This window comes from Ceratotherium simum, chromosome 34, assembly GCF_057802395.1.
Source record: "Ceratotherium simum simum isolate JZ-2026a chromosome 34, ASM5780239v1, whole genome shotgun sequence".
Lineage (NCBI taxonomy): Eukaryota > Metazoa > Chordata > Mammalia > Perissodactyla > Rhinocerotidae > Ceratotherium > Ceratotherium simum.
Genome location: NC_141933.1, coordinates 29663956 through 29686299, shown reverse-complemented (window position 1 = coordinate 29686299; position 22344 = coordinate 29663956). Strand labels below are relative to the sequence as shown.

Here is a 22344-nt window from a genome sequence, read left to right as displayed (position 1 = left end):
AGAGTTTCTTGGAACATCTAACTTCCCCAAGAAAAATTGAGAAGGATTCCATTTATGAATTTTTGAGCTCAGAGAAATTTCCCAGCTCTGTTTGGGGTTGAAGGGTGACCAACTGACGCTGTTTGCCTTTGACTTTCCTGGCTAACCCCGGGAAAGTCCTGGCTAAGTGGAACAGCAGGTCACCCTAGTTTCACTTAACTTCTAAGTGAGTGTATGGAACTGGAGCCTGAGCCTTGAAGCTGGGACTTGCTGCTTTGTTGCAATTCTATGAGATATTATTGTTTCCCTCTTTCCTTCTAGGTGAAGCAAGAACATCTGGCCCTTTCCTTCTCTTTCTGTGAGTCCAGTGTAGACACAGGGTTTGGAGCATGCGAGGATGGATGGGAAGGGATCTTCTTCCATGTCAGCCATGTGGTGTCTCCTCCCTACTTGACCCCACTGTATGAAGAGGACATCAAGGCATCCTGGATACCCTGCTTCCTGCTGATTTGAACACGGGCTCTGTCTTCAGGAAACATTCTGTTCCCACCTGCCCAGTCTCACAATGTCACGTGAACCTCAGGTGAAGGCTCCATCCCCTCAGGCATAGACGCACTGAAACTCCTAGAAGCCGCAGGCCAGTTCCCTTCTTTCCCAATATTATGGTCATGGCTCTGCTCTGTCTTTAGCTTACTGAGCAGAAGTTGTGTCCCTAGGACTGCTGTGTGGTTGAACAGGGCCAAGTGCAAAACAGTGGGGATATAGAGGAGCGTCTAATAAGGGCAGCCCAGCACAGAGAAATCCTTGCACCTGCCTCTGACAGTTTGGCTGAGGATCAAGTGAAAGCAAGGCAATCCCTCACATATTAGCTGAACACAGGGGTACTTTGGGGATAATGCTGGTCTAAGAATTATGAAGAGGATTTGACACAGAGATGGTGCTAGGTATACAGAAGTTTATTTTTGAGTCATCCTCACACTATTGCTACAAGGTGGCTTCCAACACCCTCCTTTTACAGTATAGCGGAGTGGTTAAGAAGGCGGATCTTGGATCCCACCCCACCTTCACTGTGTAGTGGCTTTGTGGCCATGGGCACGGTCTCCATTGCTCTAGACTTTTGTTTCTGCTCTTTAGAGATAAGAACATCAAATGCATAGGGTTGTTGTGACTATTAAATGATATATAAAGCACTTAGAAGCCTGGCTTATTGCTGTCAATAACTAGGGGCTAATATAATCAATCCTACATTGTAGATGACGAGATTGAGGCTTATAAAGTTTAAGTAATGCATCAAAGACCTGAGGCAAGACGTAAACCCAGGCCTGTTGACTTCCAAACCCTAGTAGTGTTTAAACTCAGTGTTACTGCAGGAGCACAACCTTCCCTGACTGATATTTGACCAGGTAGAAGGATTCTGGGGTGGTTTGGATACCATTTCAAAACAACAACAAAAAATTATCGTATAGTTAGTGTTTGATGAGTATCTACGAAGGGCAGACCCTGTTCCAACTATTTTCCTATACTAACTCTCACTGCATAACCTCATTGACTCTTTGAGGTATATACTTTTAGTATTTCTATCTTACAGATGAGGAAACTGAGGCACCGAGCTATAGAACCTCGGCAGAAGCCAGAGCTTATGTTGACAAGATCATTTCCAACTGAACAGTCTTGGGGAGTGAACTGGCAGCTTTGGCAATGCTCCAGCATGATTCTACACTCAGGCCCCCCCAGCTAAGCTTCCTGAAGAGCCAGGTGCCAGCTGGAGCTGGGGGCTCCTGGCCGGTGATTGGCTGCCATCGTTTGTGGTTAGCACTCCGTGGTGGGGGAGGCTGGGAAGGACAGTAGAGGCTGATAAATAATACAGCTCTCTGCTCTGAGGGACAAGTGAGCAAGGAGGGAGAGGAGGACACACTTTGTCTTCTCTTTGGTATCAAGCAAATATCAACCGAATTACAGCCATCCCAACACTTTTCCCAGGCAGCCTGCTGAGCCAGGTAACACGCGTACTTTTCACGCCTTGAGCCACAATATTTATTACATTTTTATGTTTCTAATCAGAAGTACTTGGGCTTTTTTCCTTGCAGGGGCTGAGGGGAGGGAGCGAAGGAAGCTGACATCAATTTCGTTTTTCTTTCTAATGTATGAAAATAGCAAAGGAACAAGAGGCCAAGTTTAGGAAGACACTGTAGGTTCATAGAGAAGATGCAAAATATCTGAATTACTGTAAATAAATGTTGTAGGCTGAGGAAAGGTTTTTTTGGAGTGCTCCTTGAATGAATGAGTAAATAAATCACCAGAAGGAAGGTGTGACTCTTGGAAAGAAATACTGTGCTGGTCTAGGCAAGAAAAAGAATTAGGAGCAAACAAATTCCGGGGTGGGAGGAAATGTGTAGTTTCCAAGTATTGCCAAGTGTCGCCAGGAATCTCCTGAACTAGATGGGACTGAGCGGGAGACTAGTACTTCTCAAAGTGTGACCTGTGGGCCACGTGTATCGGGATCACTGGAGCGCTTGTTAAAAAACACAGTTTCTGGACTCCAACCCAGACAAACCAAATTAGACTCTCTGAGACCTGACAATCTGCATTATTTTTTTAAATACAAGCTCCCTAGTGATTCTGATATGTACTAATTTTGAGAATTTCCGCTGTGGAAACCCTGCTTTGAGGTTGTTCTTGAGCCAGGATTCCTGACCAGGGTTGTGACTGTGCATTTCTCTTTCTAAGAGTGGTTCAAGCAAGCAGTTGCCTGGAGGAAAGGCAAGAATCTTGGGGTCATTTTGTGCTACCTGAGACTCATCAAAAGGCTTTTGATGCTGTCAACTTTTTGATGATGATGTTTGGCAAATAGTAGACAATAGTGTTTGTGGAGTGAATGAATGAATGAGTAGGACAGGTGTGACAAGGAAGGGTCACGTGTGGGCACACAGTGGTCACCTGACATTGTGTATAGACCAAGTTGAAGATGTTAAGAGGGGAGATTGTGGGCCAAGTACTGGGATGTATTTGTGTGTAGGGTGGGGGGCTGGGCTGGGAGTGGGGGAGGGCTGCTTTTGTGGCCTAGCCTCCGCTGTAGCTGGTCATATGCTCACCACAAACTGTAGCTTCTGCCCCGTGCAAATCCCAGATTAGTTTGTCAAAATGAATCTGTGCCCTGTGGAGAGAAGGAGCCCTGCAGCTGTGATGGCAGTGATGGCAATGCTGAGATGGCAGTGCCCGACGGAACAGGGCTGAGCCAGCAGCAGCCACTCTGCCTCTTAGATTCTGAGGCTGGTCTACTGCGGAGTCCTTTTGTTAGAATGGAGGAGAGCAAGCGTTTGCAAGACTCTTGAGTGTCAAGAAATGACTACAAGATAATTTTCATAACCTGAACTCCACGCTGTCTACAGGTCTTTATTTTAGTCCCCTTTCTACATGTTTACCAGAAAACAAAGCCAAGTGAAGGATTGTGGTGAGATTTGAGGCTTAACCAGATTTTAAACTTTTCTGGGGGAAATTTAGGAAGAAATATGGAAAAGTGATTATGGGTTCATATAAATCTAGTCTTTAAAACATTTGTCCCTAAAATGAGTTGATCACAAAATTTAAAAAATAATGCATGTATAATAGTACAAATGATACAAAAATGAATAAAATAGAAAATTAAAGAGATCTTCTTACCAGTGCTAATTCTATTTTCTAGAGAGTAAACATTGTTAAGATTTTAGCTCATGTCTTTCCAGAATTTCTCTACTTTCAGGTATACGCGAATATGAGCAAATAGGCATAAATAGGGTCCGACCATACTTGCTATTGTTCTATTCTCTGCTTTGTCGTGGGGCCATCTTTCCATATCATGGATGCATATAGAAATGTAAAATTTCTGTGTTGTTTTCCATTGTATATCTGGACCATAAGTTATTTAATAATGCCTTATTGGTGATTATTTATGCTGTTTCCTATTTTTCAAAGTCATGAATAATTTTTTTAAACAAATCTCTTTCTGTCTGTCTCTCTCCATATAAACATCACTGTGGGAATAATCTGTGGAGTGTTTATTCCCACAGGGAATGTTTCTATAGAATAACTTTCTAAAAGCAGATTTGTTGCACCAAAGATAATATATATTTAATCTTTTTAAAGACATTGCTAAATTGTCCACTAGAAATATTATACCAATTTATACTCCTCCCAAGGATTGTGAAGACACCTTCATTTCCCACACTTTCTTGAATGTTAAGTAACATCAATATTTTTAATCTTAGATAATCAGATAGCTAAAAATATCTTATTAGATCTAGTTCTTAAAAGTTCCTTTTCCTAAAAGTAATACACATTTATTTTAGAAAAAGTGAAAAATCACAGGTAAGGATAAAAAATATAAAGCAACTATAGCTTCCACAGATAACTACTACTAGCATGTTGGCATATATGCCCCTAAAAACAAGAAGAATAACACATCCCCCCACCCAACCCCCCACCCTGCCACCTGCTTGCTTCTAGATTGGATAAACTTTTAGCACTTGAGTTGATTAGAAATTAATCTGATAAATAAATTTGATTTGGACGTCAATGGCTAATAACTGCTTGGTGACGGCACTCTTCCTATGGAGTATTTAAATAAATGTACCTTGGCAGATTTTAACGTGACAATTCAGGCCAGTGGGAGGCAGGAGAGGAGTGGGTGGGGCGGGGAGATAGTTCTAGGGATCCTTCAAACGCACCTTGTTGACTTACTCATCGTGAAGTTCAATATTTAACTTGATTAGTTCCAGAGATGCTCATGCAGTTCTTTGTAACAACTTAAAATGTCTTGGAATTCCAGACAACAAGTGTGTTAGAAAAAGACTGGGAAGAGAAAGGCTAAAGGAATGAAGAGGGCATTGAGAATGAGTTCAAGCCAGTGGAGAAGGGGAGACATGGAAAGTCCTCGCAGCTGACACAGGACAGAATTTAGGAACATGGTTGAACCACAGGCAATTTGAGGTGTTTGTTGGGCTACAGCTGAGATACTTTTGAGGTTAATAAACACTTTGAAATGGTTTGGAATTGTTTAGTTCTCACACAGTCCTGCAAGTAAAACAATCTAACGAAGTTTCCTTTTTAACCATGTCTTGGAAATTGGCTTTTTGTTCTTAGGAAAAACATCAATCTCTGAAGCATAATGCACATAAGATGGAACAAATTTCAGTCCTTTAAAGGGATAACTTCAAAAGAAACTGTGTTGGCAGCAGTCAGAATTAGCCCTTGCCCCTCTCCCCACCAGCTCCCCCAAATCCCACTCCTGGCCAAAGCATGTTCATCTGAGGATTAGTCCCTATTACCACATGACTACAAAAAAACAAAACAAAACAAAAACTCATCCATTTGATTAGTTAATTAATCGAGAGGAGAAAAGTGTAGCTTGGTATAATCACGAGTCAGGAGCATTAACCCAGGCAAATCTGAGAGATGTAGACGATAGGTTGAAAATACATTGCTTTTTTTCCAGTTATGTGTACTAAAGAATTTTGAAAAGATTGGGATAATTGGGTCTAGAGACGACTCAAGTGGCATTTTCAGATTTTTTCCTACAGCGCTGTTGATATCTACACCACAATTCAGATTGGTAGGGTTTCCTGGCATCTGTAATTGCTAATTTTTTTTACCAGAAGAAAAATATTACTCCTACCTCTTCTTATTACAAATGATAGCACTAATGACCATTGCCCAGTCATGACTTTCAGGACGACCTATGTGAGTTTTTTCTGAAACTACTTGAATTTTTCATCTTAAAAGTCCTTCGGATCTTTGCGTGTGCACACTGTGGTTTGTTGCAGGTTTAGAGAGTTCTGTGGTTTTCGTTTCTAATGGAGACACAGCCTTAACTTACAGCAGCATTCACTAATTAAAATTATAAGCATGATTACTATCCATGATACTTATTATTAGTTTGCATTCATAAAGCTCAAAATTCACTTCAATCTTTCAAGTAGTAATTAGTTTCTTTGGTTTTGTAGCTTTATCATCCTTTTATGACCTGTTTAGAAGAAATAACCAACCAACCTCCAGGGAGACTGCTTTAAAAAGCTAGAAATATATTGTCCAGCTAGTGTAATGAGGTTAATACAATGCAGAAAATATGACTTTTCTTTGGTTTTAGTAGCCAGTTTTTCCTTGCATTTACTAAGCAAATAACTATTGAGCACCTAAGATATTCTAGGAACCTTGAGGAGACAGAGATGAATCACTCAAAGACTCTGTCCTTAAGGTTTTGGTGGAAAGGAAATAGGATTTTACATATATATGTAGCACAAACCATGATGGTGCATGTACTAAGATACAAGGTATAAACAACCATGAGCACTGTCAGAACAGGGCATGACTCTGCTCTCTGCCATATGATCAGCACCTAACATAGTATATTAAACTGGAGGTTTCATAAGTAACTTTTTGGATGAATGAATGAATGAATCATTGAATGTATTAATTTGTATTCCTTCCAAGATGTTTCAGTGGGATATTGACATTTTTTCCTAATCTGACTTGTTTTCTTTGTTCCCAGATACCTCAGCCAGCATGGCTGTCTCTTTGCCACCTACCCTGGGACTCAATTCTGCCCCAGATGAAATCCAGCATCCACACATTAAATTTTCAGAATGGAAATTTAAGCTCTTCAGGGTGAGATCCTTTGAAAAGGCACCCGAAGAAGCTCAAAAGGAAAAGAAGGATTCCTCCGAGGGGAAACCCTCTCTAGAGCAATCTCCAGCAGTCCTGGACAAGGCTGGTGGTCAGAAACCAGTCCTGACTCAAGCAGCATTAAAGCCCCACCCTAAGTTTTTGAAGAAATTCCATGATGATGGGAAAGCAAGAGAGAAAGCCATCCACCAAGCCAACCTTCGACATCTCTGCCGCATCTGTGGGAATTCTTTTAAAACTGATGGGCACAATAGGAGATATCCAGTCCACGGGCCTGTGGACGGTAAAACCCAAATCCTTTTACGAAAGAAGGAGAAGAGAGCCACTTCCTGGCCAGACCTCATTGCCAAGGTTTTCCGGATCGATGTGAAGGCAGATGTTGACTCGATCCACCCCACTGAGTTCTGCCATAACTGCTGGAACATCATGCACAGGAAGTTTAGCAGTGCCCCATGTGAGGTTTACTTCCCAAAGAATGCAACCATGGAGTGGCACCCACACACACCATCTTGTGACATCTGCCACAAGGGACTCAAGAGGAAGAGTCTTCAGCCAAATGTGCAGCTTAGCAAAAAACTCAAAACCGTGGTTGACCGAATGAGACAAGCCCGTCAGCGCAAGAGAAGAGCTCAGGCAAGGATCAGTGGCAAGGAAGTGATGAAGAAGATCACCAACTGCAGTAAGATACATCTCAGTACCAAGCTCCTCGCAGTGGACTTCCCTGTACACTTTGTGAAATCCATCTCCTGCCAGATCTGTGAACACATCCTGGCTGACCCTGTGGTGACCAGCTGTAAGCATGTATTTTGCAGGATCTGCATCCTCAGATGCCTCAAAGTCATGGGCAGCTATTGCCCCTCTTGCCAATATCCCTGCTTCCCTACTGACCTGGAGAGTCCTGTGAAGTCCTTTCTGAGCATCTTGAATTCCCTGATGGTGAAATGTCCAGCAGAAGAGTGCAATGAGGAGGTCAGCTTGGAAAAATATAATCGCCATGTCTCAAGCCATAAGGAATCAAAAGAGACTTTTGTGCATATTAACAAAGGGGGCCGGCCCCGCCAGCATCTCCTGTCGCTGACCCGGAGGGCTCAGAAGCACCGTCTGAGGGAGCTGAAGATGCAAGTCAAGGCTTTTGCCGACAAAGAAGAAGGTGGAGACGTGAAGTCTGTGTGCCTGACCTTGTTCCTGCTGGTGCTGAGGGCGAGGAACGAGCACAGACAAGCCGACGAGCTGGAGGCCATCATGCAGGGACGGGGCTCTGGCCTGCAGCCAGCTGTTTGCTTGGCCATCCGCGTCAACACCTTCCTCAGCTGCAGTCAGTACCATAAAATGTACAGGACCGTGAAAGCCATCACGGGGAGGCAGATTTTTCAGCCTTTGCACGCCCTTCGGAGTGCTGAGAAGGTCCTTCTGCCGGGCTACCACCCCTTTGAGTGGCAGCCACCCCTGAAGAACGTGTCCTCCAGCACTGACATTGGCATTATTGATGGACTGTCTGGACTGTCCTCCTCTGTGGACGATTACCCGGTGGACACTATCGCGAAGCGCTTCCGCTATGATTCAGCTTTGGTGTCTGCTCTGATGGACATGGAAGAAGACATCCTGGAAGGCATGAGAGCCCAAGACCTTGATGACTACCTGAATGGCCCCTTCACTGTGGTGGTGAAGGAGTCTTGTGATGGAATGGGAGATGTGAGTGAGAAGCACGGGAGTGGGCCAGCCGTTCCGGAAAAGGCAGTTCGATTTTCATTCACAATCATGAAAATTATGATAGCAAGTGGCTCACAGGATGTGAAGGTGTTTGAGGAAGCCAAACCTAACTCTGAACTGTGCTGCAAGCCCTTGTGCCTTATGCTAGCAGATGAGTCTGACCATGAGACCCTGACAGCCATCCTGAGCCCTCTCATTGCTGAGAGGGAGGCCATGAAGGGCAGCGAATTAATGCTTGAGATGGGAGGCATCCTCCGCACTTTCAAGTTCATCTTTAGGGGCACTGGCTATGATGAGAAACTTGTCCGGGAAGTGGAAGGCCTTGAGGCTTCTGGCTCAGTCTACATCTGTACCCTTTGTGATGCCACCCGCCTGGAAGCCTCTCAAAATCTTGTCTTCCACTCCATAACCAGAAGCCACGCCGAGAACCTGGAGCGCTATGAGGTCTGGCGTTCCAACCCGTACCATGAGTCTGTGGAAGAACTGAGAGATCGCGTGAAAGGGGTCTCGGCCAAACCCTTCATTGAGACAGTCCCTTCCATAGACGCACTCCACTGTGACATTGGCAACGCGGCTGAGTTCTACAAGATTTTCCAGCTAGAGATAGGGGAGGTGTATAAGAACCCCGATGCCTCCAAAGAGGAAAGGAAAAGGTGGCAGGCTACATTGGACAAACATCTCCGGAAGAAGATGAACCTGAAACCCATCATGAGGATGAATGGCAACTTTGCCAGGAAGCTCATGACCAAAGAGACTGTTGAAGCAGTCTGTGAATTAATTCCCTCCCGGGAGAGGCACGAAGCTCTGAGGGAGCTGATGGACCTCTACCTGAAGATGAAACCTGTCTGGCGGTCATCATGCCCGGCCAAGGAGTGCCCAGAATCCCTCTGCCAGTATAGTTTCAATTCACAGCGTTTTGCCGAGCTCCTCTCTACCAAGTTCAAGTACAGATACGAGGGCAAAATCACCAATTATTTTCACAAAACCCTGGCACACGTCCCTGAAATTATTGAGAGGGATGGCTCCATTGGGGCATGGGCAAGCGAGGGAAACGAGTCTGGCAACAAACTATTCAGACGCTTCCGGAAAATGAATGCCAGGCAGTCCAAGTGCTACGAAATGGAAGATGTCTTGAAACATCACTGGTTGTATACCTCCAAATACTTGCAGAAGTTTATGGATGCTCATAAAGCATTAAAAAACTCTGGGTTTAGCATAAACTCGCAAGCAAGCTTAGAGGACCCGTTAGGCTCAGAGGACTCTCTGGAAACTCAAGATTCAATGGAATTTTAAGTAGGGCAGCCACTAAGAGTTGGTTTTGCAGATGAATTTTCCTCTGGGTGGCACTGAGACCTTCTCCTGTCACCCGTCGCTCCTGTGTGTGGGGCTTCACCACTCAAGCGGTGGTGGGTTGGAGAGGCCACAGATGCTGAATTCGTGTCAGGAATGGGTGACTGATGAGCTGATTGCTTGAACCGTTTAGCGAGTTCAGAGAAGCAACAGGAGAAGTCAGTTATTTGAAGGCTCGGTAAACTCAGATCAGGGGTGACTGTTGGGGCCCAGAGATGAGCAAAGGCATGTGTGAGTGCGACTGAGTGTCGTGAAAATCAGAGCCAAGCTGTCGAAGAGGAACAGCCTGTGAAGCCAGGAGAGGAGTTTGTCTTGTGGTTTCCATTTCTCCCCCTCAATTTACTAGAGTGTGTATTGAGATATGTTTTCTATATTGTTTTTGTAAAATTCTTTATTTTATAAATTTCACCTATCTTGGCTTATTCTACAAGATTCTAAAAAAGCTGTTCAGATTTCTCTAATAATAATATCTTACGTTTGTATGGCATGATGACCTGTACAAAGTGCTCTGAATGCATTTTCTCATTTGCCACATTTATGCAGAAATACCCCACATCCAAAAAAGTTTTGGAAAATCAGTCCTTTTCCGGGTTTAAATGGTGTCTCTATTGTAACCTTAAGAGTTTAGAAGGTCATCTGTGATCATGGATTTTTCAATAATGAAGTTAGAAGAATAAAACTGTTAACTACAGTTCACTATTAAATCTTCTGATAATACATGTTTACTTAGCTATCAGTAGCCAAGTATCATTTTTATTTTTACTTTTTAATTTCAATTAATTTTGAGTCTCCAAATGCTTCTCTGCAAAATCTTGAAGCCATAGATGCTTTTAAAATCTAGGTTTGCTCACTGTATAAAAACAGATTTAACGTCTTGCTGAAAATTTCTGTCAGATTTTCTCTATATGAAACCTAGGTCGATTTTACTAAATCCAGATTTCATCAAGTCTTTCCCTCTGCAATTTTTTGTTATTTTTTTCTATTATGATCAGTTTACTTTCAATGTATTCAGATTTGTGTGGCAGGAAACTTTTATACTTTTCCCACCTGTTAAGTTTAGGTGGACCTGCTCATAGTGCAGTGGAAGAGAATTTGTAGAGTGGTGTGTTTTTTTGCCATTTTTGGAATATTTCCACATTTATTTTGCCTCACTTTTCCTCACAACAACTCTGTGGGATAGACATTATTATTATCACCATTTCATGGAGGGTTAAACGATTTGCCCAAAATTACAGGGATAATAAATACCTGATCTGCAATTTGAGCTCAGGCCAGTTGTCTCCAAATTCCATGTTCTTTCTACCACAAAAATTAACCACTACCTTTTGTGTTATAAGGCAGTATCATAAATTGTTTAGGATCCACAACTAATCATTACAGTTCATAATCTCGGGATTGCATTTCTTGGGGGCAGGAATGGGTGGGTTTTTCAGTCATTTTCGGTGTGCTTTGGGCCTTTTGAGAGAATAATGTGCTGCTAACGCTCCAGCACCTCTGATGGCTCTGGTTATTAGGAACTGTTGTCTGCATTCCTAGGAATTTGGGAATTGCCAATTGCTGGCAACTTAGAGCAGGCCTGGGATTTTATACGCTAGTGAGTCATAATGATATGTTAATATTAGTTTTTTTCCTCTCTTTGATTTTATTGGCCGGGATTGCCACTCTTCATACGCAGTATATCAAAGAGCTTTGTAATTCACTTGTCAGGACTCACACCAGTGACATCCTAAACGGGCTGCATTTGGTGTTGTGGCAGGCGTTGAACCCAGTCTCTTCCATTAAAAGAATACAACAGTTTTTCTTGCTTTTTATATATAGAATATATATAAATTACAAAGACATTTGTAATTAGTTGTCAAAAACATACATATTTTTAAATTTATTTTTTCTTGAAAACCTAAGTTTTGCATTTTGTAAACTAATGGACTTCTCAGACATCCCTTCCCTTCATCTCGTTTAATCCATACAGCATGTCTCTGTACTAATAAACAGCTAAATTCATATAATCCTCCTACTCCCTGAAGCATGCTGGCACTGGTTTGTAGATTTTTTCCCATTTCTACTCTGTTACTCAATTGGTGGCACTGTAAATACTTTCCAATATTAAATTCCCCTTTTCTAGCATTGTAGGAACTGTTTGGAATGCATGCGACTAACAGGATGATTTATAGCACAACCTTCCTGGTAATCCCTTAATCAGATCACATCTTGATAAACCCCACGAACATCCGGCTGCAGGAGTTTCAATATGTAGAAATGTTGCCTATGGTTGCTTTTGCTCTCATTGTCGAGATTGCAATATCCTAGACCCTGGTTTTATATTCAAGTTTTATTTTTGACAATGCCTATTGCAAATGCAGTCACATACTCCAGGGAAATTCACCACACTGAGTGGGGCATTTTTTTTTTGAACTATAGACTGGGACTTCAGAAGTGCAATGCATTTTTCTCCCGTGAAACCTGATTCTACGAGTTTTCCTGCCAACTCACTGAGGTGCTCCGCAGGGACCAGTGATAATGGCTGATGAAAATTGATGAATGGTCGGTGTGAGGTCAAAAAGTGCCTTGGGATTAATAAACATGCACGGAGAAACAGGAGCGGGTGGCAAAGATGTCTTTTCCTTCCAAGTGAATTGGAATTTAGTTTTGCCTCAATTTGTTTTCACAAAATATAGATGAAGATAAAGATTTTGTTGGTTGAGCATGTGGGTCTCGCATTACATCAAACAGAATTCAGATTCCACACAGCCAGGAGGCAGGATTTGTAAGTGCTGGTGGTGGCTGGGAGGAACGAATCATCACTTGGATGCAAAGTGATTTTTGATGGTAGACATGTATGTGTATTCAGTTTTGTATGTGAGATGACCTATTCTTTCAACGTTAAGAGATTTTCAATGAGTGGATATTTTGTCCCTATTTTCTTTTTTCTCTTTAACTACAGTAATCTACATAAATATACCTCAGAAAGCATTTTTGGTGAGATTTTTCTTTTTGTGGAATTGCACTTCACTTTATTTTCTTACAAATAATCGTAAAGTTTGTTTAATGCCTTCCAAGAGCCTTCTTTTTTCTGTGTTAGGGAAAGTTCAGGTACCAGGATGCAATGAATTTATTTGCTGCAGGGGACCTGTATTTCCATGTCAAATGTTTTCAGATTAAACGAAGTATCTTTTTCAATACTTTTTTAAATCTATTTTAACATTTCTACTCCTTATTAATATATGGTTATTGTTAACAACTGTATGTTTAAGTATTTGAAATAAAAGTTTAAAATTTGGAAATAGTGGGTATTGTGATTTATGTTCAAATAATAAGATTGAGTGCAACATTCAAAATACAAAGTAGCATTTTTTCTTGAGGGAAATGCAAAATAAATTTGGTGATCTTTAGAATAAAGGCCAACAGAATAGTGATAATGAGTATAATTTATCCTAATATAGGTTGAGACAATTAGGTTCCAGATACTTGAGGTAAATCGTAAGCTTTTTGAAAATGTAGGATTTGAAAATATGGAGCCATTCCCCAGAAAATTCACATATTCATGTACTCAAAATTTTGGTCAGAGTGGTTGACTTGTCCAGGGCCACACAGATAATGGCAGAACTGAGCTAGAGCCCTTCTGTCCAGTGCTTTTCCTAATGATAATAATAATAAAGTAATCATGATAATAGCAATGATAATAATAATAAAGTAATAATGATAATAATAAAGTAATCTTGATAATAGCAATAATAGTGGCTACCACTTACCAAACAGTATGCTAAGCAGTTTGCCTACGGTTTTCTCATTGGATTCTTGGGGAGTGGGTACCACTGTCATCTCCCTGTCACACACAAGGTCACTGAAGCTTATCTCAACCAGAAAATGGAAGAGCCACATCTTCACAACCTCCCACTAGCTCTGTCCATTTTATCTTCCTGCTACTCAGTTAATTCCTCATCATCTATGAATTTTCAAGCATCTCAGTGCCGTCTTTGCTGGAGACTTCTCAGCTCCCTTCTACTCATAACAGAGATTCAGCCTGGCTGCTTCTGTGCAACCACACCAGTTTTTAAAATACTGATATTCGTGTGTACTTGTCGGTAAATCTGTGCCCCAAAGGCCCCTGCACTCTCCCTGTTCTGGCAGCCCCACCCCATCCTCTGGGAACCCACCATCCAGCAAGGAACAGGTTAACTGCCAGCACAGCAGGGGCCTTGGGGATTGACTGCTCCAGCACCATCTTCTTTGATTTTTTTCTTTTGACTGGTGCTATCCTTGCCTTGTTTTATTTTTTTCCAGCTTTATTGAGGTATACCTGACAAATAAAATTATATTTATCTAAAGTGTACAGCATGATGATTTGATATACGTATACATTATAAAACGCTTACCACAATCAAGTTAACACATCCATCACCTCACATAGTTACCTTTTTCTTTTGTGTGGTGAGACCACTTAAGATTTACTTTCTTAACAAATTTCAAGTGTACCATCCAGTATTATTAACTATAGTCACTAATGCTGCGCATTAGATCCTCAGAACTTAACTCATCTTATAACTGAAAGTTTGTACCGTTTGACCAAGTATTTGAATATTGCCCTTGCCTTTGAGAACATAGTGTCTCCTTACCTTTTAAGGCTCAGTTAAGTTCTACATCATTCTGACACCCTTTCTAACCACTCCAGCCTATATTTAAACAGATATTTACAGGATGCCTTCCGTGAGCAGGCAGTGTGTGCTTGGCACTGGAGATACAGTGGTGAACCACACAGACAGTTTCCGCTAGCAAAGAGCTAGGTGGAGTAAGACATTACATCAACAATAAGCCTGATGAATGCATGACTACACACTCTAGTAGACATTACAAAGAAGTACTAGGTGCAATCAAAGTACAATAGGATGAGGGAATTTAAACTGGGGAATCAGAGACAGCGCCTAGGAAGAAGGAACCTTTAAGCAGAGGCTGGAAGAATGAGCAGGGTGAGGGCACATGAAGGGTGACAGACTGGCGCAGACTTAGCCTGTGGGAAGACTCTGGGCTCAGGGAGCAACTGGCAGCGTTTAGGAACAAAAGGATGGTCCCTGTGGCAGGAGCCCACTGAGAGAAGGTGAGGGAGGGGCCGTGTGAGGCTGGAGAATCAGGCAGAGGCCTCAGGATGCAGGACTCGATGGATTGGGGAAAGACCTTGCATCCTACCCCAAGTGCCGATGAAACTGTTGAAGAGTTTGGGGCAGGCAGCTGATGCAATCCATGCCAAGCCAGGAATGGGGCACGAGTGAAAAGCTTCTGGAAGGCATTAAGTGTGTGGGGAGTTGTCCTGGATTGAGAAAGTTTATGCACATATAATTAAATGACGGAGTAGCAATTTCAAACATTCTGACGTCAGTTACACATGGCCTGCTGGTTCCCATGTCTCACTCCCTCGCATGATTGTGTCCACTCCAGGGAGGAGGGGTGAAGGGAGATTCTGCAGTAGCCTCATCTTCTCATGCAGTCAGCACCTTCCCCTGACATTTTTCCTTCTTTCTCATAGAAATTTCCCTTCCCCCCGGCTTTTATATAATCTTTTTCCTCCTCCTGATGGTGATAATGTATTTCTGCCTTCACAAAGTACATATTGACTTACCTGGAGGCCAAGATCTGTGTATGTTTATACTGAGGTCTGATCAAGGTCTAGATGTGCTCACATAGCCATCTTTCCATTTTTGTCATCAAGAAGTTCATTAAGAGGTTTCTTCCCACAGCAACCAATTCTCCAGTTCTCCTACCAACTGCGTATCCTACAATTCAATTCAATTCTAACTACCCAAAGTTAGCTCAGAGCCCACGGGTTAAGGGCTCAGTCCCACAAGACTGCCCCTACTTCAGACACCGGCCGCAATTGGGGTGCCCAGGCTACCCACATTTCTGCCTGGCTGACTACAAATTTGGGGTTTCCCACGACTCCCCGCCGTAGGTTTGATAATTTGCTGGAATGGCTTACAGAACTCAGGAAGCCACTTTACTTATATTTACTGGTTTCTTACAAAGGATACAATTTATTATAACAGCTTATTATAAAAGATACAAATGAACAGCCAGATGAAGATGAATAGGGTGAGGTCCGGAAGGGTCCTGAGTGCAGGAGCTTCTGTCCCCATGGAATTGGGGTATGCCATCCTCCAAGCCCAGAAGCTCTCTGCTCCTCATTCTTTAGGATTTTTTTAAAAACTATTTTATTGGGGTCATATTGGCTTATAACATTGTATAAATTTCAGGTGTACATTACTATATTTCAGTTTCTGTATGGACTGTGTCGTGTTCACCGCCAATGGTCTAGTTTTTGTCTGTCATCATACATATGTGGCCCTTTGCCCCTTTCGCCCTCGCCCCATTCCCTTCCTCTCTGGTAACCATGAATCTCCTCTCCTTATCTATGTGTTTGTTTGTTTATCTTCCACATATGAGTGCAATCATACGGTATTTGTCTTTGTCTGTCTGACATTTTGCTTAGCATAATACCCACAAGGTCCATCCATGTTGTCCCAAATGGCATGATTTTGTCTTTTTATGGCTGAGTAGTATTCCATTGTGTATATATATAACGCCTCTTCTTTATCCATTCATTTGTTGTTGGGCGCTTGGGTTACTTGCAAAGTATTAGCTGTTGTGAATAATGCTGTGATGAACACAGAGGTGTATATATCTTTTTGAATTATTGATTTCATGTTCTTTGGATAAATACTCAGTAGTGGGATAACTGGATCATATGGTATTTCTATTTTTAGTTTTTTGAGAAATCTCCATACTGTTTTCCATAGTGGCTGCACCAGTTTGCACTCCCACCAGCAGTATATGAGGGTTCCCTTCTCTCCACATCCTTTCCAACACTTATTATTTCTTGTCTTGTTAATTATAGCCATTCTGACAGGTGTGAGATGATATCTCTTTGTAGTTTTGACTTGCATTTCTTTGCTTAGGGGATTTTATGGAGGGTTCATTAAGTAGGCATGATTGATTAAATCATTGGCTGTTGGTGATTGAATTCAATCTCCAGCCCATCTCCTCTCCCAGGAGGTTGACTGGGGGTGGGGCTAAAAGTTCCAAGTTTCTAAATCTGGGCTTGGTCTTTCTAGTGACCAGCCCCCAACCTGAAGCTATCCCTGGGCCTGTCAAGAGTCACCTCATTAGAACAAGAAAATGCTCCTATCACCTTTATCACTCAGGAAATTGCAAGGGTTTTAAGAGCTCTTTGCCAGGCACAAAGGGACAAAGGGACAAAGACCAGATATCTTTCCATGATACAACATTCATACTTTTTCATGGTTTGAAATTGATGATTCAGCCACCTTTTACATACACACACACAGCCCTCCTCTTTTGAGTTATCACTATCTGGTTTGCATTATGGATAGCTTGTACTACACAATTTCAAATTTGTCACTAACTGCTTCAAGTGTATTATTATTATTATTATTATTATTATTATTTTTTGGTGAGGAAGATTAGCTCTGAGCTAACATCTATTGCCAATCCTCCTCTTTTCGCTGAGGAAGATTTGGCCTGGGCTAACATTTGTGCCCATCTTCCTTCACTTTATGTGGGACGCTTGCCACAGCATGGCTTGATGAGCGGTTCGTAGGTCTGTGCCCGGGATCCGAACCTGTGAACCCTGGGCTGCTGAAGCAAAGCATACGAACTTAACCAGTACACCACCGGGCCAGCCCCAAGTGTATTATTTTATTTTCTACAACTCTCTTGCCTTGCCCCCTTGCCCCATTCTACAGTGAGACTGTAAGTTCCTTAAAGATGGGTCTCATCTTTTATGTTTCTTTTATCAGGTCCCATAATATTTAGTGTGGATCTTGGGTTTTCAATAAATGCTTACTGATGGATACCTTGAAGAGGCCTGCTAATAGTGGAATTAAGTTATAGATTCAAAGGATCTTTATCTTTAAGCTATATATACTAATTAGCCCTTTAAAAGAAATGTTATTGATAACTTTTCCTTCCTATTCTCACAAATTATGATTTAAAAAAATACACATTTACTAGATTGATATCTGGAGACAGAATGAGGTATTAGTTCTCTTAGAAATAAATGTGCTGTATTCGACATTTGCTGGCAGAATTGGGTGTGGGAAAATGCAACATAATCTCTGGTAAATTCCAAGTCAAAAAGCCATATTCTATGCTAGAGTAGAATTTGGTGGCATATAAATAATTTGGGGGGCAGGCCCCGTGGTGTAGCGGTTAAGTGCGTGTGCTCCAGTGCTGGCAGCCCGGGTTCGGATCCCGGGCGCGCACTGACACACCGCTTGTCAGGCCATGTTGTGGCGGTGTCCCATATAAAGTGGAGGAAGATCGGCATGGATGTTAGCCCAGGGCCAGCCTTCCTCAGCAAAAAAAGAGGAGGATTGGCATGGATGTTAGCTCGGGGTTGATCTTCCTCACACACACACACACAAAAAAACCAATAAATAATTTGGAATTCTTGTCATTGTGGATTAGAATGGCTACTTATTCTATATAAATTTATCATGATATCCATTCTAATCCTGTGTGAACTCTTTTCACTAGAAAAGAAAATAAATTTAACCCAAGACCTTGCCTCATCTCCTTCTGTGAATTTCACTGTACTTTTGGTTTCCAAGTTTTGTGAGATGAGATATTTTGATTGATCAGAATATTTAGAACACAAGAGATTTATTTCCATATCTCATCCTTCATTTATTAAAGGATTGGAAACATAGTGAGACAACAACTGCAGAAATGAGAACATTTCAGTCCTTATACAGTGAACTTGATTCAATTCAATGAACATTTATGGAGAAAATATAATGAAACAGAAACCACGCCTGGTATTAAGGATACAAAATTGAAGAAAAAACGCTTCTTGTTTTCAAGGAGCCCATTGTCAAATAGAGAAGGGAGGCATATAGATGTCGTATAAGTTGATAAATGCTATAAAGAGAGACAGTGGGCAAAGACAGATAGCTGGCCACCAAGGTGAGTGTTCCACTCTGTTTAGGCTGAAGGCTTCACAGAGAACATCAAGATTAAACTAAATCTTGAAGGATGGTAGTTATTTACCAGGGGAAAGGATTTTCCAGATGGAGGAAGTTCAGCTTTGATGGAGAATCAAGTCCAAGAGGAGTATGGGGAGAGGAGAGATGGGCCTAGTCATGTCCTACCATACTGAGGCATTTGGATATTTTCCCATGGGAGATGGGAATCACTGGAGAGTTTTCATCTATGCAGTATCAGATGTTTATTTTGGAATGATTGCTGTCATTTCGGGACAGTCAGAGGATTGGAGGGTGCCATTGTGGAGGCAGCGAGACCAGTTAGGAGGTTGTTTAAATGGTCTAAGCACAAGATAATATGGGCAGTGGCAATGAGTATGCAGAGCATGTAGTTTTGTTTCTAGTTTAACAGAACTATGTTAATACCTTTCCTTACTACTTCAAGGTAAATGGGGCTATTTCATCTGGATGTTTAAATATGAATTAAAGGCAATATTGGCTCCGTGCTCACCACATCCATTTCTCTTTTCTGGGCCCACAGCTACACAATATTTTCCAGCCCTGTTGCATCTAGGTGGGGCCACGTGACTAGCTTTTCCAATAGAATGTCAGAGGAAATAACATATCACTTGCAGGCTGAAACGTTTACAAGTGGGTGTGTCTTCTCCACGCTCTTTCTTTTCCTTGTATCTGAAGTCTTGAGGGCTCATGATAAAGATAAAGATAAAGATGGCAGACTTGCGAAATAGAAAAGGCCTGATTCCATGAGACACCTCTTGGAGGGGGGCTACTCAGGTGAAGAGCCTGGTGAGGAAAACCTGCACTGGACTCTGCCTGAGTGAGAAATAAAGTTTAATTGTGACAAGTTACTGGTGTTGGGGATTTTTTTGTTACAGCAGCCAATGTTAATTATCCTGAATGATACTTATTTTCTCATTCTCATCTATGTAGCCATTCAGAGGTTTGTTGGTTCCATTTATTCTCATGTCTCTTGCTTATTCAGTTAATTTAATTTATTCACTCTATTTTACTCTAAATACATACATATACGTTTATGTTAGACAGTATTATATTGGACAACGAATAGGTCACTTTGGCTGCCCATACTGAAATACAGATGCAACTCACCAAAGAATTTAATTCAATTCAGTTCAACAACACTTTAAATGCATACAATATGCTAGGTATTATGCTAAGTACCAGGTATATAGAAATTACAAAGTCATCGCTTGAGTCCTCAGGGAACTCACAGTTGGTTGGACAAATCAGACACTTAGCATACTTTGCAACCAGGATTTTACTGGGTTAGACTCAACAATGGAAAGCATTAGAAGGTGCTGAAGCAGCGCTGGGAGAGAAGACGAACTCTGCGTAGTGTGACAATAGTTTGAGATGGTATTCTTTTTTTTGTTTTGAGAAACAAATTTAATTAAAATGCTATTCTGTAATTCCGCTACAAAATGAGTTTGAATTTCAGAACCCGTCTGAAAACAACATTGCCATCTTAAATGATATTCTCTAGAGATAATCTTTTTAAAGATTTCACTAATTTGGATCAATAAAAATTAATTTTCTCACATTAAAACTATGACAGTTAACAAAAATAACTTTAGTATGTGGCTGGTTTCTATTTCTATTGAAACTCTATTATCATACATGAATTTTAAGTTTTGATTCCTGCACGAAGAATAATGGATTAATGACAAATTTTTGTCTTGATCCTAATAATTTACTTTATTTTTTCCAGGTTTACAATAAGGTTAGTTAATACATCCATCACCTCACATATTTACTTTTTTTTGTGATAAGAATGTTTAATATCTATTCTCTGAGAAACTTTCAAGTTTTACATATAAAACAACTCTTATTTCTTTATTGTAAAGTATAAAAAGACATGTCCCTGCACCAGGGTATTGTTCAATCAACCTACAAATCAGATAAGGGTACAATTAAAAAAAATATTGTTGCAAATTTTTGTTTATTTTGGGGGAATTAATTTTAGGGAACTTTTGGAAATAGTCTGAAATGATGTGGAACCAGGTAGATAAAGTGGGTTATCAAACTTTGAAATAACATTTTGGGTGATTTGTGATGAGATAGTACTAGATTTGTTTTCCTCCCAGTTCTTCCTTCTAGCCTGACTTTGGGTTTCAAAAGTCTATGCTTCATGGAGGAATGGAAAAAACTGAAAATATGAGCATTAGGTTTTGAAGAATATCTGATGAGTAAGAGCTAGGCTATCATACCCTCATTTATTCTTTCAATAAATATTTATTTGATGCTTACATGACCAGGAACTGTTTCCATGACGAGAAAAAGATTTCTCAGGAGGGTGTAAAAGAAAAAGCTGCAGGGAGCAGACACTGTGGATCGTAGAGAAAAGGGGTCCTTGTAGCCAATGTCCTGGGTTGAGCTGTGGAGTTGGGCAGAACAATAGAAACTCCAGATAAGTTTGGGAGAGTCAGGAACAGAGAGAATGTGCATCTTACTCTCCTGAGAGAGCCCAGCAAGCCAGTGACATCCAGAGGTGAAATGGTAGTGAGGTGTGTTTAGCCAGAGACAGTCAGGAAGAGGTTCTGTGACCCGGTAAGGTTCAGGAGCAGCAGGATGTGCCCAAGAGGGGCACAGAAATAGACATGTCCTAGACGGTCATGCAGAGAGAACTGTGGCCATGCTGGAAGAGAAAGGGGCAGAATGATCACCTCCTCATCTCAGGAGCCCACTAGGAACCTGAAAGCAGCTGAGAGAGAGTGGGACCTAATGATGCCTTGTGGTTAAGGCTGACGTGCAACTCAGGCATCATCTTCAAAGCTTCAGGCCAGGTAGAGGTGTGGATGTGGCAGCAGAAAATACGGAGGGGGGATGATGTCCCTAAGGACCAGATGCTTCACCCCCACCCACTCCCACTCCTGACAACTCAGCATTATATTTCTCCCTGGAACATGGATAAAAAGTTAGGTGAAGAGGAAGAACCCTAAATTTATTAAAATTAAATTTCCAGCACATAGTAAAAGGGATGCATAGTATAATGTGAGCTGAGTTATAGAAAAATACAGACGGTTTTATTTCTTGTACTTCTGAGTGTATAAAGCAGAGATTAGTAAGCACCACAACTATCAGGGGGCAGTGAGGTTCAGAGAAGTCTTCCTGGGGGCCGGCCCCGTGGTGGAGCGGTTAAGTGAGTGCGCTCTGCTGCTGGCGGCCCCGGTTCGGACCCCGGGCGCGCACCGACGCACCGCTTGTCGGGCCATGCTCTGGCGGCGTCCCACATCAAGTGGAGGAAGATGGGCACGGATGTTAGCTCAGGGCCAGTTTTCCTCAGCAAAAAGAGGAGGATTGGCAGATGTTAGCTCAGGGCTGATCCTCCTCACACAAAAAAAATAAAAAATAAAAAAAGAGAAGGCTTCCTGGAGGAAGTGTGTCTGAAGCAGGATGTAAAGAGCGGGCAGGAGTGGCCAGAGGACTTAGGGTAGTAGCAAGAAGGAAGGTATGCCCTGCAGAAGGAATGGGTTGCTCAAAAGCCTTGAGAGCTGAAACAACCAGGGGTGCTCACTGGAAATGTTAGCAGTTCGGCATCTTTGGAGATTGAGCACAAAGCGTGAATGCAGGAGTCGAGCAGAGAGTTAAGCAGGAGGGTCAGGTCAAAATGATATGAATG

At 41.8% G+C, this 22344-nt stretch overlaps 1 protein-coding gene across 1 annotated transcript; it reads left to right on the top strand.

The window, feature by feature from the left end:
• Positions 1-6483: 6483 nt before the first annotated feature.
• Positions 6484-9639, top strand: RAG1 (recombination activating 1). The gene has a single exon (XM_014792498.2). The coding sequence runs from the start codon at positions 6517-6519 to the stop codon at positions 9637-9639; it is 3123 nt and encodes a 1040-aa protein (XP_014647984.1). The 5' UTR covers positions 6484-6516.
• The last annotated feature ends 12705 nt before the right edge of the window (positions 9640-22344 follow it).

Bases quoted from the DNA above. Each gene is read 5' to 3' on its own strand.
- RAG1 (XM_014792498.2), top strand. From the start codon at position 6,517: ATGGCTGTCTCTTTGCCACCTACCCTGGGACTCAATTCTGCCCCAGAT.